Source organism: Papilio polytes, unplaced genomic scaffold (genome assembly GCF_000836215.1).
Source record: "Papilio polytes unplaced genomic scaffold, Ppol_1.0 DF823731.1, whole genome shotgun sequence".
NCBI lineage: Eukaryota > Metazoa > Arthropoda > Insecta > Lepidoptera > Papilionidae > Papilio > Papilio polytes.
In genome coordinates, this window is record NW_013525473.1 from 5,407,311 (window position 1) to 5,422,902 (window position 15,592).

The following is a 15,592-nucleotide window of genomic DNA, read 5'->3' on the forward strand; positions in this document are numbered from 1 at the left end:
AAGAGGATATGCTTAAGAAAGGAGTGGATTCAGATATGACGGCTGATAGAGATGTATGGAAGAGCAGCACATACTGTGCCGACCGAAGGGATAAGGGCAAGTTGATGATGATGAAATCGCAAGGAACAGCTAATCGTAAAGAAGTTCGTAAACGACACTGGCATTACACCTTAGTGATAAAATGCGTAATTATGGAGACTACAAGAGTTTGTTACTAAAGGATATTAGTACTTTGTATGCACTTTCCACGTCCTTTAGGTAACGTATATAGATGATGAGACGTGTTATGAGTAGAGAGCGTCCGAGACCGGTCCGTTTAGATTTCACATCGCGTCTTACAACCGTTGTGACGCACTTAGCTAATAGAGCATTGCGGTTCTATTGCGGTTAGACAATTATAAACATGTTACCGGAGATTGCAACTGTAACGTATTAAATAATATAAATTATTATACCGGGAAGGGTTTGTTTCGGTAAAGTTCTTAGTTAGCATGTTAAGATTGAAAGAAAAGTCTTACAAGAAAATAAATGTCTCGTATCTTTTCTGTCATGTATGGACAAGGGTATGGATCCTACCCAATATTGTAAAATATACCCTATATTATCAGTGACTTTCTAACATTTTTTTAAATCCATTCAATAGTTTCGCAGCCTATTCATTGCAAGCAATCAAACATTTTGTCCTTACTAAGATTATGTACAGATAAAAAAGCGATGAAAACGCATAAAACTGTACGGTAAAATGGAATCCATTTTTTTTTTAATTGAGCAACAGTAGTCAAAGCATCAATAACTGATACATTTCTTACTGATACATTTACTTCAACTGAAAGCATGGTATTAATTATAAATATAAACAGAAAAAGGTAAAAAAAAAACATACTTTGAGCAATAATGTAGAAATCAACTACGAATCTAAGCAAATGCTTCATGTCCGTGGTAATTGGAGTGCAGAGGACCGTTAGTTAGCTAGAATACTCATAAAATGCACCTACTCGTATAAAACTATTATTTCTTGTAGGCTTGTAGTATTCTATGTGTATCAACTAATCTAGAGGAGGTCAAGGCTCGCTTTTGTGAGAATTCTAAGATGTATTGGCTTGGAAATACCAATGAGGAAAGAGCATTCCAAATGCGACGCAAATTTTAACATGTGATAATTAAAATTAATATAGTAGATTAATTATTATCATACTTAATATTATAAATACGAAAGTTTAGATGGACGTTTGTTAGAGTTTGTAGCCTAAACTACTGAACGGATCTCGATGAAATTTGACATAGATGTAGAACTTAGACTGGAAGAACACATAGAGTAGTCGCGGTAAATAACTACGTAGTAGGTTCTAAAGAACAGGTATTATTGTGGTGTAAATGTCTACACTAATAGTCATACTAATCATACTAATATTATAAATGCGAAAGTTTAGATGGATGGATAGGTGTTTGTTAGAGTTTGTAGCCTAAACGGCTGAATGGATTTCGATGAAATTCTGCACAGATGTAGAGGATAGTCTGGAAGAACACATAAGCTACTCGGTTTTGTTTTTTTATAATACCACGCGGACGAAGTCGCGGGCGAAAGCTAGTCCGGTAATATATAAATAATGAACAAGTATTTCATTCAAATTAACATGACTACAGTTTTCTTGCGTGATCAATCAATAATGAAGCAGTCATCATTTAGTTTTTTTTTAGCAATTCTCGTGATCAAACACAATTAGGTAAGATAAGAAAGAAATCATTTCAGCTTTATTGGATGTCACATGAAATTAAAAAATATTAACATAATGTCCTCAAGTCTGCGTATGTTCTTCGTATTCTCTGATATAGTTGGGCCGATCAGCGATTTTGAGAGAATTTTTATTGGAAAGTTCTTAAAATCCACCCAGACAAAGTTGCGAGCAACAGCTAGTCATATAACCACAGAATATAGCATTATTATATTTTAAATAGAGTACCTCCACTAAAGTCACCGGCGCGAGAAATTTGTCCAAGCAGTCGGTTTCACGCGCGGCCACCCGTGGCATGTCTCTGGCCGTTCACACCGACTTAATCGCATGATTCAATTAATTAGCGTTAGAAAAGTGAAATGTTCTGTCGTATCTTCATATCAATTTGATTTATTACATTTTCATTCGCGAGCATTTTTGACCAAAATACCAATTTAAAAAAAAATACCAGTAATTCAAGGGTGTGGTAATTGATATAATATTGCTTATTTTAAATCTGTTTTCGTCATGTATTTTTTTTAATTCCAGTGTCTTTAATAAACAGACTAGCATATGTATTATCAGAAATATATTGGCTTACAATATTAAATGATGTGACGTTAGTGTGGCAGCACCTTTATGACTTTGAAATCTGCAAACAAAAAAGTAAGAAAGTAACCTATATAGAATTCTAAGCAGTGATATGTGTAGAATGCCTGCAATATCTCCGACAAACTCTCTTCCGAAGCGAACCGGTCATGCGCCGTGTTTCCAACACCTCCCTTATATAGACCACTAGTCTGTCGCTGTACTTACTCATTAGACATTCGTTTATAAATAAAAAGACAAATTGAAATTAAGTTCAAAACACTTTGAAGAGCATACACCAAAGTTTTTTCTCTAATATCTTCATTAAATATTTTAAACTTTGAACTCAATTCGTATTACTAATATTATAAATGCGAAAGTTTAAATGTATAGGTGGATGGATGTTTGTTAGAGTTTGTGGCCGAAACTGCTGAACGGATCTCGATGAAATATAGCACAGTTGTAGAGGATAGTCTGGAAGAACACACAGGCTACTTGATTTTGTAACGCGGGCGAAAATTTAACTTATAAACCTCTCTTCCGATTCGTATTCACTGTTATTAAACCCGAAAGATAGTTATGTATATCTGTTTGTTTTTCAGATACACCTAGTGTATATGACGATATGTTCGTTATCACATGCGGCGTACATCAGTCGCATGGCCATGGTGCGTCCTCGCGCGCCAGCTGTCTTCCGACCAGGAGTTGTGCTGCAGAGGCCGTGGTATCAACGCGTGGTACCCGCGTACCGACCTTATGTAGTATATAGAGGACCGATTCCACACAGGTAGGGATCAACTTATTGTATAACACTCAAAAGAATAACGCTTTTCTGTAGTATTACAATAAGCAATATATCATAAATGTTATTACGCATTGTTTTTTTGAAATATGATAAGATGGTAACACAGCGGGCACCTGAATTCGCCGAATATGCGGCCGCATAGACATCCACAATTGCAGATGCGTTGCCTACCCTTAATCGACGCACGACATAAAGAGGATTTTTACCAATGCATATCATCTTTCAAGCAACTTTCCTTTCTCACCACTCAACATCAGGTGGGATCGTGGTCGAGCACTAGTTTATACTTCAATAAAAAAACAAAGAAGATTAGGAGGGTAAAGGGAATAAATTTGAGCCTGCGGTACGCACAATTTGTCCTTTTAAGGCATTACGCATAATTTAATAGTATTGTGAGTGAGTCTTTAACGTATTGGTACCAATATTGAGACATTTTCTCTCAGATACGCTATTAAGCCTCACATGCACTTCCGTAACGCGATCCCGAGCGGACCGTGGAAGACAGGACGGCCGCCTGTCGCAGACTACGAGCTGCTAAGAGCCGCGTCCGCGCCGCCTCTACTCCACGCACACGGTGATACAGGTTGATTATATCAGCACTGCACTACTCTATATTCTACTGCCATTATCTCTATTCGTCATTATATCCCTGTCCTTGTCGCACACTAGTAGACAACGTAAGGTTACTGTCCTCTAGTTTGAACCATCTTCCGTCGTTTAGTACTTTACGAGTATCTATTTTACAATGTTTCATAATTTTGAACGAATTTTCTCTGTGTAATTATGCTTTACAACTTTTTCCCGCACATTATGCACAAGAAAGATGTTCATGTCCACGGCATAGTTATGTCAGCGGCATAGTCTTTGTAATATGGAAAACAACTTTTATTTATAAAAACATATTGCAAAAACACATCCATAGTATTTTTAGCGTAGGTACTCAGGAAAGTATCCTCCGCCTACAGTCAAGGAATTGAAAATGTATAAGAACTTGACACGAACGTAGGCATGAAAATATTTCAAACTAATTACGTAGTCAACGTGGGTAGGAATTATGTTTCCCCGGGTATATTTACAATGACTATGGTTGACGTTGCCGTGGACAGTGCAATGTTTGTCAGTGATATTTGACAGCAGGTGCGATACACACGATACCAGCGCCCAACCTCAGCCTGTCAGAGAAGCCTATCGTCGTTGTTGACACCGATACTGCTAACACTGCGCCAGCCACTGAACCCGTAAGTAGATTAACTAAGAATTAATTAAAATGTAGGATTATGGACATAAAAAGTCAGGGTAACTGCCCCTCCCTTGTAGACAATCGAAAAATAGTATATTCCAGCCATCGACCGTCGACCAATCCTCCTTCCGTGACCATCGGCTAGCGACCGTAATTTTATTCCTAGACTAGCTGTTCCCGTGCGGTTTCATCCACATGATATAAAAACCTTGCATCTTTACAGCTATTGTCAGCATTGTAGTTTTGTCCCTGTCCTGCATAACGGATTTTTCCAATTTATTTACACCCTGAGTTTCAGAACGTAACAATATACAGCTTAGAGCGTGTCGTAAATGTAGGGCTAAAAATAGATTTTTCAAAAACATACTGTGATTGCTGACATCCTACATAAGTACGCTTTATTATATAGATATAAAAGCTACATAAATCATTCATACTAGCAGTTGGAAGAATTATCGGTATAAATAATAATATTTACATTATCTACAGATCAAAACATACGAAGTTACTGAAAAATATTCGGAGCCCCAAGTGTATCAAATACCAGCTAAAATCGAAGCTCCAACAGGATTTTCAAAACAGTCAGTAAGTAAAACTATAATTATCAATTACTTTAAAGAATATTCTAAGAATCTGTCAGCAATATATTTAGAATAACATCCATACTAACTTCCAGTCTTTAAAAACACCTGAACTACACCAGTTCGTGCAGAACGGAGCGTCTTTTCCACTGTCGGCGCAGTATGGACACCCGACTCTACCACTACCACAAAACCCACAACAGTTCTCAATTCAGGTATATATAAACCAATATCTCTTTACCCAAGTAATTTAAAGAACGCACGCACATCTTTGACTAAAGTATCGCACAACTGTTTAGTCTCCCTTTGATTCCTATGAGCTATGGAGGTGCGCACACTACTCGATTTTTAGTTGTGCAACTAAACAGTTGAATTGGCTGCGAAACAATCGACAATCGTACAACAGTTGTGCCATAGTTTAGTCAAAGGTTACTTTGTAATAAAACAATGTATGTAAAAATCACGTCTGTATTCCAGGGCTTCCCAGACTTATCTCCTCATCAGGATTTGCAAACAGCAGCTGAAGGAATAATAATCCCACCGAGCGCACTCTACCAAAACGATCCAAACTTCTTACAAAAACTACAAAGTCAATTACTACAACAGTTCCCTGCAGTTGAATTTATACCTTACACCGCTGAAATACAACCCCAAATTCAACAAACAACACAATCAGAATTATATTTATTAGAAAACGAAGTAATAACACAACAACCATCTTTCAAATCAGATGAACCTCACAAAAACATCGTACAAAGAGAAACTCAAGAAGCGTCTCTTATGTCTATAGTTCCACAACCATTTGCTCCTAGTAATGTGACGCAAAATGGAACTCATACAACACCTAACGATCAAGAAAACGCAACAGAAACTTCTGGAACAGAACTTCCGACAACAACTAAATTAATAGAAACTACAACAGAACAAACCACTACACCAATATACTACGCTCAAGTTGGTCAAAGTATAGGTAACATTATAGCTAAAGGATTTTATTCAGCTATAAACGATGTGAGAGCAGCAGCCGCGTTAGCACAAGTGGAAAAGGTCAATGAACTCGCACACGTAGATATCACAACTACAATTAAATCAGAAACAGCAGAAGCTAACGAATCGTTAAACAAAGAAAGCAATGAAATAAATTTATCTAATGAAATAAACTTTGCCGGAGCTCCGTTTGAAAAAACAGCTGATTCGGTTAACTTTACTTATAGGGTATTACGTTCTCAAGAAGATTCCAAAAATAAAAATGGTAATGTCTACGCTGGTCAGTTAGTACAAGCAATGATAAGTGAAGATAAAGACTTTAACAAAGGCAAAGCCAACGTATCATGGAGGGCACCGTTAAGATTATTTGCGGCAACTGAAAAGAAAGATAATCCACAAAAGTTGAATGTAGTAAAAGCGAAAATACCGCCGAAAACTAAACTGACATTTGATGATAAAACAGGAGAGCCTGTGTTGAGAATCTACGCGAGTTATTCTGAAAATCCTATTCAGGTAAGATTTTATGGTAAGAATTTTTAACCATGAACTGCCGCATCCAAGTAACGTTACATTTGGTATAAAAAATACTACATAACGGTAACATTCAATTTTTTAAGGGATTGAGTTAAGTTGAGAAAGGATCAGATGAACTTCGTAAAACTATTTTTAAATTAAATAAATATTATGTAATGTTAAGGAAATCTTGATATTTTCGTCCAATGAACGCCCATACAATTTAAATTTTTGTAATCTTATCTCTTACTAAGATTATAAATTCTTAAGTTTCTACGTTTGGATGGATGTTTGTAAGATTACATTCTAAACGGCTAAACGGATCTTCATGAAATTTGGCATAAATATATAGCATAGCCTAGAACACCAGGGATACTAAAAGTTTTTTTTAATTCCTTGCAGACGTCGCATGTGACTCCTAGTTCAATTTGATTAAAAGTATCTTATGTAGTTATTTATTTACAGAAGGAGGTAATGCTATCAAAATTATCAAACCTTAAACATGTCAAAGAAGTAGTAACCCGTAAACAAGATGCAAAAGACAGTTGGAACACAGTTACTTCGAAACCATTTGAAAAAACCATACCAGATGCAAGCATATCTCAATTCGGTTTGAAACTGCGCTCTAGGAGTGACGATTACATTCCATTATTTGAAGAATATGAAGAGTAATTTAAGTGTAGATTTATTAAAAAGCCAACGATTAAATTTAAGGACAAAATTTTTACGCCTTTTACTTGAGTCATACGAATACTTAAGTTGATTTCGACTGGCGTGACACTTAGCTACAATACACAATACAAATATTGTCATCCTTTTCATTCTTTTTGCCAAAATATAGATAGGAATACAAGTGTCACTGCAGTGGAAATTTAGTTAAAACCTAATTATCTTTTATTTATGGTAGTTGTAAAGTAACAAAAAAAGGGTTAAATCAACATCTGTGTAATAATTTTAATTCTAAGCAAAAATAATATTTAAAAAGTTAATTATAAATGTCCCAAAATCATTTTATAGTCTGGTCTCTTTACAACAAAACAAAAGTTCTTGTTGTCAAAAGCAGCATTTTTAAAAATCTTGGGTAAAATTTGTAAATATATTTATTCTGTATTTAATGCATTTAGCTCATTGTTATTTATTTTAAGTAAAAACAAATAAAAGACATTTAAAATTTTCATAAACTTTTATTATTCCAAGTCACTATCAAAACATATTAACTTTTATACAACATTCAAAAACATTCCTATTGTTTCTATATTATTCGTAAATTATAAACAAAGAGATTAAAAAATTTATATAGACTAGACATAGTAAACATTTCACTGGTAACTTCTTTAAAAGGTACTATGTTATAGTGTGTCTAAATAAGATAGGTTAGTTTGACAATTCTTTTCAAATTTAGTAGGGATGTGTTGCATAAAATCAGTCATGAATCTTATCGATTTTCGATTTTTATTCTTATAGAAGTTGGAATCGATAGAGTTATAGTTATAACTTATGAATAAAAAAAATACCGTTTTCTCAAATTAATAATGACCATAAGAAATAATGAGAGTAAATAAATGTTTATTACTACAGCCGTACGTAATCGAATTGGATTTCGCTATTATTTCTGTAATCGCAAAATTCTCTACACTATAATCAATACTAGAATTGTCCTCTAAATTAGTTAATAAGGAAATAATAATTTTAGTTGAGTTCAATAAATATTTAAACAGAATATCGATAGTTCATAATTGTTCGCTGCGTGTTTGTTTCGTCACTACGATACCTGTCTATTAAGTATAGCATTTGCCCTCATACAAATTGAATTCGATACTTCATATGCATTATTTATCAAACTAATATATCTTATTTAGACAAACTATAGTTACCAAGTTTAGTGCCATCTTATCCTTGTATTGATTATAAAAACATTTAACAAAATTATAATAAACTCCATCTTTTGTTATAAAATGAACTAAACAGTGTCACGAAAAAAATTGAATTAGCGACACCTATTGGCAATTTATTTAAATATTATAGTTTGTCCATGGATGTATTACTAAAGCAGGATAGAGCTCTTGTCGAAAAATTGAAGCCAAGCAAGACCTCAATACATAACATTTTTCCCTCTCTGGCTACGGTGACCATATTGAAATGTTTTTTAGGACAATAATTACAAAAAAATATTCGTGATCTGACGTCAGCAGATCATTGCTTCAGATAGATTTTATTCAAAGGTGCTAATAATAAACTTGCTCTATGGGGCACTAAACATTTCCCGTTTTTGCTTGCTTTTCACACATACTTTCTCTACATATTTTTTTAATCTCTTTGATTATAAAACAATAACTATGGTTCACAAATGCATAACACCTGTATACAATAGTGCCATCTTTTTCACTCTTATTGAGAAAACAAAGACAACAAATGTATACAAGTGTTTCACTGGAATTATAATGGAAAGAACCAGTACATTCCAGTCCATTTAAAATCAGCACTAGATTACAAACGTTTTTACTCTTTCCAGTTGTAATTCAAAGCGTATATCAAACGCTGGACTGGAATAATGTAATTTAATTTTTGGCCGTAAATGTGTTACGTTATGTCGTTTCAATAATTGGCCTTTATGTACTTAGTGTAGTACAAAAGGGAAAAAAAGGGAGACCCCTTAGTGTTATTCAGTTTCAATACAATATGACATTTTTTAAACCGACTCTTGTACGTCAAACTTGAATAAAACACTCCATAGACTGTATATTTAGTAAGTCACTTTCTTAGTGATTAGGAAACTCCAATAAGATTTATTTAACAATTTTATTTATCTATTCGAAAATTAATTAAACTCATCTAGCGTTAAGATAAAATAACTTTATTTTAAACATTAAATATTGCCCGCACATTGAGATTGTTATAAAAATATTTTAGTGTACTTTTCTAGTTATGATTCATATTTCTATCTACATTTGCATTGAAGCTTTTTACCACAGCCTTGAAATTTTAAGTGATTACCTGAGGAAGTCAAATATGTTAACAATATAATTTCCAAATATAGTAGAACCTCGGTACATAAAAACCTCTATAACTTCAAAAAATATGTTCCCTTCTCATCAGAGCCCAAAACCTCTAACATAGACCCTTGATAACTTAAAATATTTTGTGTTTCCCTTGGATTTTAACTTATCGAGGTGCTACTGTAGTAATAAAAATAAATACATACGGGGATAGACAGAGTTGTGTTATTTTCTAATATCAAAGTATTTTTTTAAATACATTTTTTTAACATTACTCAAAAAAAAAAACAATTTTTTTCACAGACCCTCATTTAATGAATGTTTTTATATTTGTGATTTTATTTGTACCATCTATTGTAACCCCCTTTCATGGACCTCAGGGGATCTACATAGACTAGTTTGGGGGTATTTATAGTCCAACCAGGATAAGAAAGAGTCAAAGCGACTACAATTTTGTCGCTTATAGAGGTTTTTCTCTAAGCCTATTTCTTGCTTAGAGTCATTGTCACTTATAGTTTATACAGAAAATATCAAGACAATATTCTATGTAGTAGTATTAGTGTGCTGGGTACAAAAAATCTATGATTCACGAGTCTCGCTTATAAGAGTTTGTTTCTCCCTTATATTGGTTTTAGGACTAAAAATCTAGAAACCGGACGTGACTAGCTTATTTTTTAGAAGCTAAAATCCGATTGACCAATAACTGTCACTTATAGAAGGGCCTGTCCCACCACTGGCTGATAGAGGCTTAGATAGTTTAAAAATAACATGACTTCAGATAAGGGAACAAAATCCGATATTTCCATCATATTTTACAAGTTGGATTGTTATCAGACAATTGTGAATTATGTGTTACTCGGAACAGCGGGACTTCCTAACACAAGTGCCTATTGGTTACTTAAAAGGAAGTCCCTACACCTAATTAACTTGTAACTTAACTTGATTTAATCAAAATTCTTTATTTTTATTTATTTATTTTACAATTTGGTAGTACAGGCCCTATTTCTCACTTATAAAGGTTTTAGAGGTTAAAATCGTTGAAACCAGATGCTTATGCCGGTTGGATATGAGCAGAAATGTAATAATTACCTCAATGCGGGGGCAGGGCGAGGGTTCAGGAGTTGGCGTTGAGCGCCTCCAGCTGGTCCAGGAACCAGGGCGAGCCGCGCGCGCGCGCCGTCAGCACCTCGCACCCCGTCTCCGTCACCAGCAGCGTCTGCTCGAACTGGAAATATATATTTCAACATTATTATACATTTTAAAACCAATTATTAAATCTGTTATGACTATTAAGCTTAGTGTATAGTGACCTCCGATTATCTACGCTCCGTTTTACATCTTGGGAAGGGGGGGTGGCTGAAAACCAGCTTGTTACTGGATCTTAACCAATGTGGGTTAAGCTGAGCCTCCCCCTTTTGCTATCTGTTACAATTTTTCACATATATTTTTTATTTTATACCTCTGTGTATATATATATTTTTTAATATGAAAGGTCAACGACGCCCATGAACATACGCAACATCAGATGTACTACAGATGCTTTGTGACCTTTAAGGAAACGGTTGGCAATGGGCCACTTGTGTTTTTAAAATGCGGCTAATGTATCGATTCCATGAAAATTAAGCTATTAAAAAATAAAAAAGTGATACAAAATCAAGCATTAATACGTAATAATATTTACTTACTATAGACAACCAAATACTTTAACTCTTTTTCTAAATTTACATACAAATAAAAATAGAATCAGCATTCATCAAATTAATACAAAGTAATAAAAATTACAAAATTGTAACTTACAATAGTTTACATAGGAGCCATTATTATAACATCTGATTTTCAATTCCATTCACTTCAATGTAATTACCTGAGCAGAACGAGATCCATCCGCAGTGACCGCAGTCCAGTGATCCGGCCACTGTTCATCTCGCCATCCACCCTCGTTTATCATAGGCTCTATGGTAAAACAATGTCCCGGCTTCATCACACCAACTGCCTTATTCTCTGGAAAGTTCAAACATAACATTGTTTAAAAAATTACTATACACTAGCTGTAACCTGCGACTCTCCTCGACTGGAATTAAAAAACTGTATTGTAAGCTAACGCAGTCTGGATAAACATGTACAGCCTTACAAATAGGGGTGTAAGCAATATTTGTACAGCAGACCCTCGATAACTCAAACCTCGGTAACTCAAAAACCTCTATAACTTCAAAAAATAATATGTTCCCTTCCCATCAGAGCCCAAAACCTAAACATCGACCCTTGATAACTTAGAACCTCTATAACTTAAAATAATTTGTTTCCCTTGGACTTTAACTTATCGAGGTTCCACTGTACTAATATTTGCTCATACTTAGTTTATTTCTAAGTATAACATTATACCGCATTTATTTGTAAGGTTGATAGACTTTACCATTTTTTTTAATTCAGTGCAGACAAAGTCGCCTTTTTTTATTATTGTTAAGAAGAAAATCAGCACTGTTGTAGGATTAGCGCAACACTAGATCATTGGCATATCGTCACATCCCTATTTGACAGCTGTCAATGTCATTTAGACATTAGAATTAGCGGGAGTGGTCTGAGTGATACAACAAGTTGTTACAATTATATTGATGTCTAAAAATGTACACAATTTTAATTAGATTTTTACTTACTGGCGTAATGCGGAACATTAGGTGCTGTATGAAACAGTCTGTGTATACCATGACCGCAGTATGATCGAACAACACTCAATCCATTCGCCTGCGCATGCTTTTGAATCACATTTCCAATCTCTCTATACTTTTCTCCAGGTTTTACAATATTGATCGCTTTCTCTAAACACTCGTATGTGACTTGAACAAGTTTCCTACTCGATTCCAGTATGGTGCCGACGAAAAAGGTCTCATTTAAATCACCATGGAAACCTCTGTGATAGACTGTTACATCTACATTGCAGATATCACCGTCCTGAAATAATATAATATTCAGTATTCAAAATTAATATTAATTGTACTACGTATTTCCAAACACAACATTCAAACAAAAAGTAACAGTGAGTTAAGAGTAAAATAATAAATCCTTATTAATTATTACTTTAAAAACACTAACCCTGCCTACCAAATTGTAAATTGTGTGATAACAATCCAACATGCAAAATATGTGATGGAAATATCAGAGTTTGTTACTTTATCAGACAGTGACATCATTTTTAAGCTATCTGAGTCTCTATCAGTCAATGGTGGGAACAGGCCCAAAAATTGCCTAAAAGCATAATTACTAAACAATTTGTTTTATTTTATGCGCTAAATCCATATTTACAAGTACTTTAGATTACAAATAGTTTATTTCAATAAATGTAAAATAAATATTGTAATACAGTAGAACCTTGGTAACTTAAAAACCTCTATAACTTCAAAAAATAATGTTTCCTTCTCATCAGAGCCCAAAACCTCTATAACATAGACCCTTGATAACTTAAAACCTATATAGTTTAAAATATTTTGTGTTCCCCTTGAACTTTAACTTATCAAGGTTCTACTGTACTATATTGGTAACCAATTTTTAGCTACATAAAAAAAACATAAACCTTTTATTGCTTTTAGAGGATGAACAAATTAAATAATACCTGCAATGGACGTAAATCTGGTATCCCATGACATATAACTTCATTAACTGATGTACAACAACTGTTTGGGAAGTTGTGGTAATTCAATGGACTGGGATAACATTCCCGCTCAATGCAAGCCTCGTGGACCACTCTGTCTATTTCCTCAGTTGTCACCCCAACATCACAAACTCTGAAACATTACAATAATAATTTTATAACCATTATTAAAAACTTGACAAAGCTGGATATTTTTTAACTTATGTTTTTTAAACCATAAGGTGACAAATAAGAGCAAAGCAACCACTGCCCATAGATATTCACAATGCCATTATGTTACCTAGCTTTCTTGGACAGAGGAAGCAGCACATAGGAAGAGAAAATATCCTGTAAATAACATAATCTTCTAAGCTTGCACCCTTATTTCTTATTTTTATTGGTTAGCTGTACAAAGAAAGAAGACATTTCCACCTCCTATATGTCTCCCTCACTGTCAAATAACAAATGTATTTTTGTAAACAAGATAAATATGTAATCTTGTAGACTTAATTCCTCATTTACTATTTTTTAAATCTTTTATTTACTAATTGTGCTCCAATTAAAAATAGGTAGAATGCAACTTTATAAAGTTTTTTTTTTTACTAAAATGTCAACTAACCTGGCGGCTTCATCAAGTACTTCACGACCAAGTCGACAGGCGACACGCATTCCTTCAATTTCTTCATCGTCCAAAACTTTAATTTGTCCAGAACCTTTCGCAGCGTTTTCTGAGGCAGGGAAACCGGTTGGGTGGTCGGCGTAATCGGGACGACCTATATGCGGAGGCACTGTTCTCTTCGGACCGGCCGGAAAGGGCCTCAATTTCCCCGTAAAATTATACGACGGCCACGGATTATACTCAACGTTCGAACCATCAGTACTTTCACCCTCTAAAACAAAACATTTTCATACTAAAAGGGAAAAAGTCACTCTGCAACCTAACCTAAAAACTTACTCGCCAATGAGTGGATAATTTTGTGAGATTTCCATGACTTTTTGAAACAGTCTTGATTGCAAAAGAAAGACCCCTGTATGCCAAGTTTTATACATGTCGGACACTGTAACTGAGCGATTGATTTGCAACCGGGCGATTCACACATTCCAATTCCAGTAGAAGCCATTTTTTGCTTTGCTTTGAATTGAAATTGAATCTTTGCTTTGAAAATTCGATATCAAATGTCAAAAACTCAACTCAACTGTCATCTGTCTCGAAAATTTGGCACAGATAAGAAAAGTATTTATTATCTAGCATTTTTTATCCAACTTTCATGAACAAAAATAATTAGTGATTAGTATTAAATTCGTCTTTAAACAGAAACACCTTTTTCTTTCTAAATACACTATTAATCAATTTAATTTGTGTAATAGCTATAAAAAAATTAAAATGGTTTTCAGTCCACAAAAAATTCGCACACTTTTAAGTATTCCATTATCATGAGGTTTAATTATATATAGATGTAGACAATTCGACACTGTGATACCTTTGCAAACCAATGAGGTACCTAAATTATGGAGTAAAACAATATGTAAATTTCTAATATTCTTGTAAGATAACTTGAAGGGCACGTCGACTATGCTGAAAATAGTACTTATAAAAATATCTAGTACACAACACAAATCGTTGCACATATTACTTTTGAGCTCCTTATTTTCACTCGTCGTTTCTTGATTCAAAATAAATGGACTATAAGGCATTTCCAAATCGGTTACTCTTGTGTTTTGAAAATTTCTGCAAAAAACCTTTTTTAAATGAAACTAAAATATTTTAAACTGGGATGTGCTAAACAAAATATAAATAAAAAGATTTATAATCTGGAATAACAGTAGTGACGCACGAATCCAGATTCCAGGATTATCAAGGCAACGCCCACTTTTTATGAGTTTGGTGCGAACTATAAACTTCATGGCTATCGCAGTATTTATGACAATTTCAAAAATATTAGGCTGTTACGTGCTAGTTTATGGTGTTATATAGATTATTTTAGTCTCAAATATTATGTTGTTTTGAAGTTAGTATATAAACATTAGAAATACTTACTGAAAAGTGTGTACACTTGGTACAGCCAACCGTTTGGTAGATCTAATGAGCGTATAAGTACGTTTCTTGACCTACTATACATAAAATCCCACGTAGTTATTAGTTCAGTGCTGTTCATTTCACAAAAAATTACAAATCGAATATAAAATAAAGCATAAAAATATGAAACTGATAATTTCCAGTGAACGATGAAGTCACATTGACGTAAACGTTTGTACTTCTAAACAGACGCGTTCTATTTTTGAATGTTTATTTATTTCCCGCCATCTCGGTTCATCATTGAACTGTACAGAGAGTATCTTAATAGACAGGTTAATACAGAAAATATAGCCTGAGTAAGGATTTAAATAAACGCTGTGCAGTACCAATTAATTGGAGATTCTTGTGTCGTATTTTCGTATCCTTTAATTAATCATAAACAATAATTTCATCATACCAGTCTATGCGGAAGTATAAAAATGCTTCTATTAACTTCTTAGCTATTTATATAACTTATGAAATGTCGTT

The 15,592-nt window shown here is 34.0% G+C and overlaps 2 protein-coding genes across 6 annotated transcripts; one reads left to right on the forward strand and one right to left on the reverse strand.

Moving 5' to 3' along the window:
• The first annotated feature begins 2,881 nt into the window (after positions 1–2,881).
• LOC106103564 lies at positions 2,882–7,156 on the forward strand. Of its 3 annotated transcripts, none has more exons than XM_013283346.1 (7): positions 2,882–3,087; positions 3,549–3,688; positions 4,240–4,343; positions 4,835–4,930; positions 5,022–5,141; positions 5,404–6,426; positions 6,892–7,156. In XM_013283346.1, exons 1-7 carry the CDS (start codon positions 2,918–2,920, stop codon positions 7,096–7,098), a joined length of 1,860 nt encoding a protein of 619 aa, XP_013138800.1. In that variant the 5' UTR covers positions 2,882–2,917; the 3' UTR covers positions 7,099–7,156. The 3 variants fall into 3 exon arrangements, with proteins under 3 accessions (XP_013138800.1, XP_013138802.1, XP_013138801.1); XM_013283348.1 differs by having other exon boundaries at positions 3,549–3,679; positions 4,264–4,343; XM_013283347.1 differs by having other exon boundaries at positions 4,243–4,343; positions 6,892–7,155.
• A 2,108-nt stretch (positions 7,157–9,264) lies between these two features.
• LOC106103756 (methionine aminopeptidase 1) lies at positions 9,265–15,282 on the reverse strand. 3 transcript variants are annotated; one of them, XM_013283612.1, is made up of 8 exons: positions 15,086–15,178; positions 14,682–14,776; positions 13,667–13,937; positions 13,030–13,201; positions 12,077–12,371; positions 11,287–11,423; positions 10,512–10,647; positions 9,265–9,420 (listed from the first exon to the last, which is right to left on the reverse strand). In XM_013283612.1, the coding sequence occupies exons 2-7, from the start codon at positions 14,740–14,742 to the stop codon at positions 10,537–10,539; spliced, it is 1,047 nt and encodes a 348-aa protein (XP_013139066.1). In that variant the 5' UTR covers positions 14,743–14,776; positions 15,086–15,178; the 3' UTR covers positions 9,265–9,420; positions 10,512–10,536. The 3 variants fall into 3 exon arrangements, with proteins under 3 accessions (XP_013139066.1, XP_013139064.1, XP_013139063.1); XM_013283610.1 differs by lacking the exon at positions 14,682–14,776 and having other exon boundaries at positions 15,086–15,282; XM_013283609.1 differs by lacking the exons at positions 14,682–14,776; positions 15,086–15,178 and adding an exon at positions 14,003–14,238.
• Between the last annotated feature and the right edge of the window lie 310 nt (positions 15,283–15,592).

Coding starts and splice junctions, on each gene's coding strand:
- LOC106103756 (XM_013283609.1), bottom strand. CDS start 14,168: ATGGCTTCTACTGGAATTGGAATGTGTGAATCGCCCGGTTGCAAATCA. Junction 12,372..13,029: donor CAGATTTACGTCCATTGCAG/GTATTATTTAAT, acceptor ATATTATTTCAG/GACGGTGATATCTGCAATGT. Junction 10,648..11,286: donor ATGGATCTCGTTCTGCTCAG/GTAATTACATTG, acceptor ATATATTTCCAG/TTCGAGCAGACGCTGCTGGT.
- LOC106103564 (XM_013283346.1), top strand. CDS start 2,918: ATGACGATATGTTCGTTATCACATGCGGCGTACATCAGTCGCATGGCC. Junction 3,088..3,548: donor AGAGGACCGATTCCACACAG/GTAGGGATCAAC, acceptor ATTTTCTCTCAG/ATACGCTATTAAGCCTCACA. Junction 4,931..5,021: donor CAGGATTTTCAAAACAGTCA/GTAAGTAAAACT, acceptor ACTAACTTCCAG/TCTTTAAAAACACCTGAACT.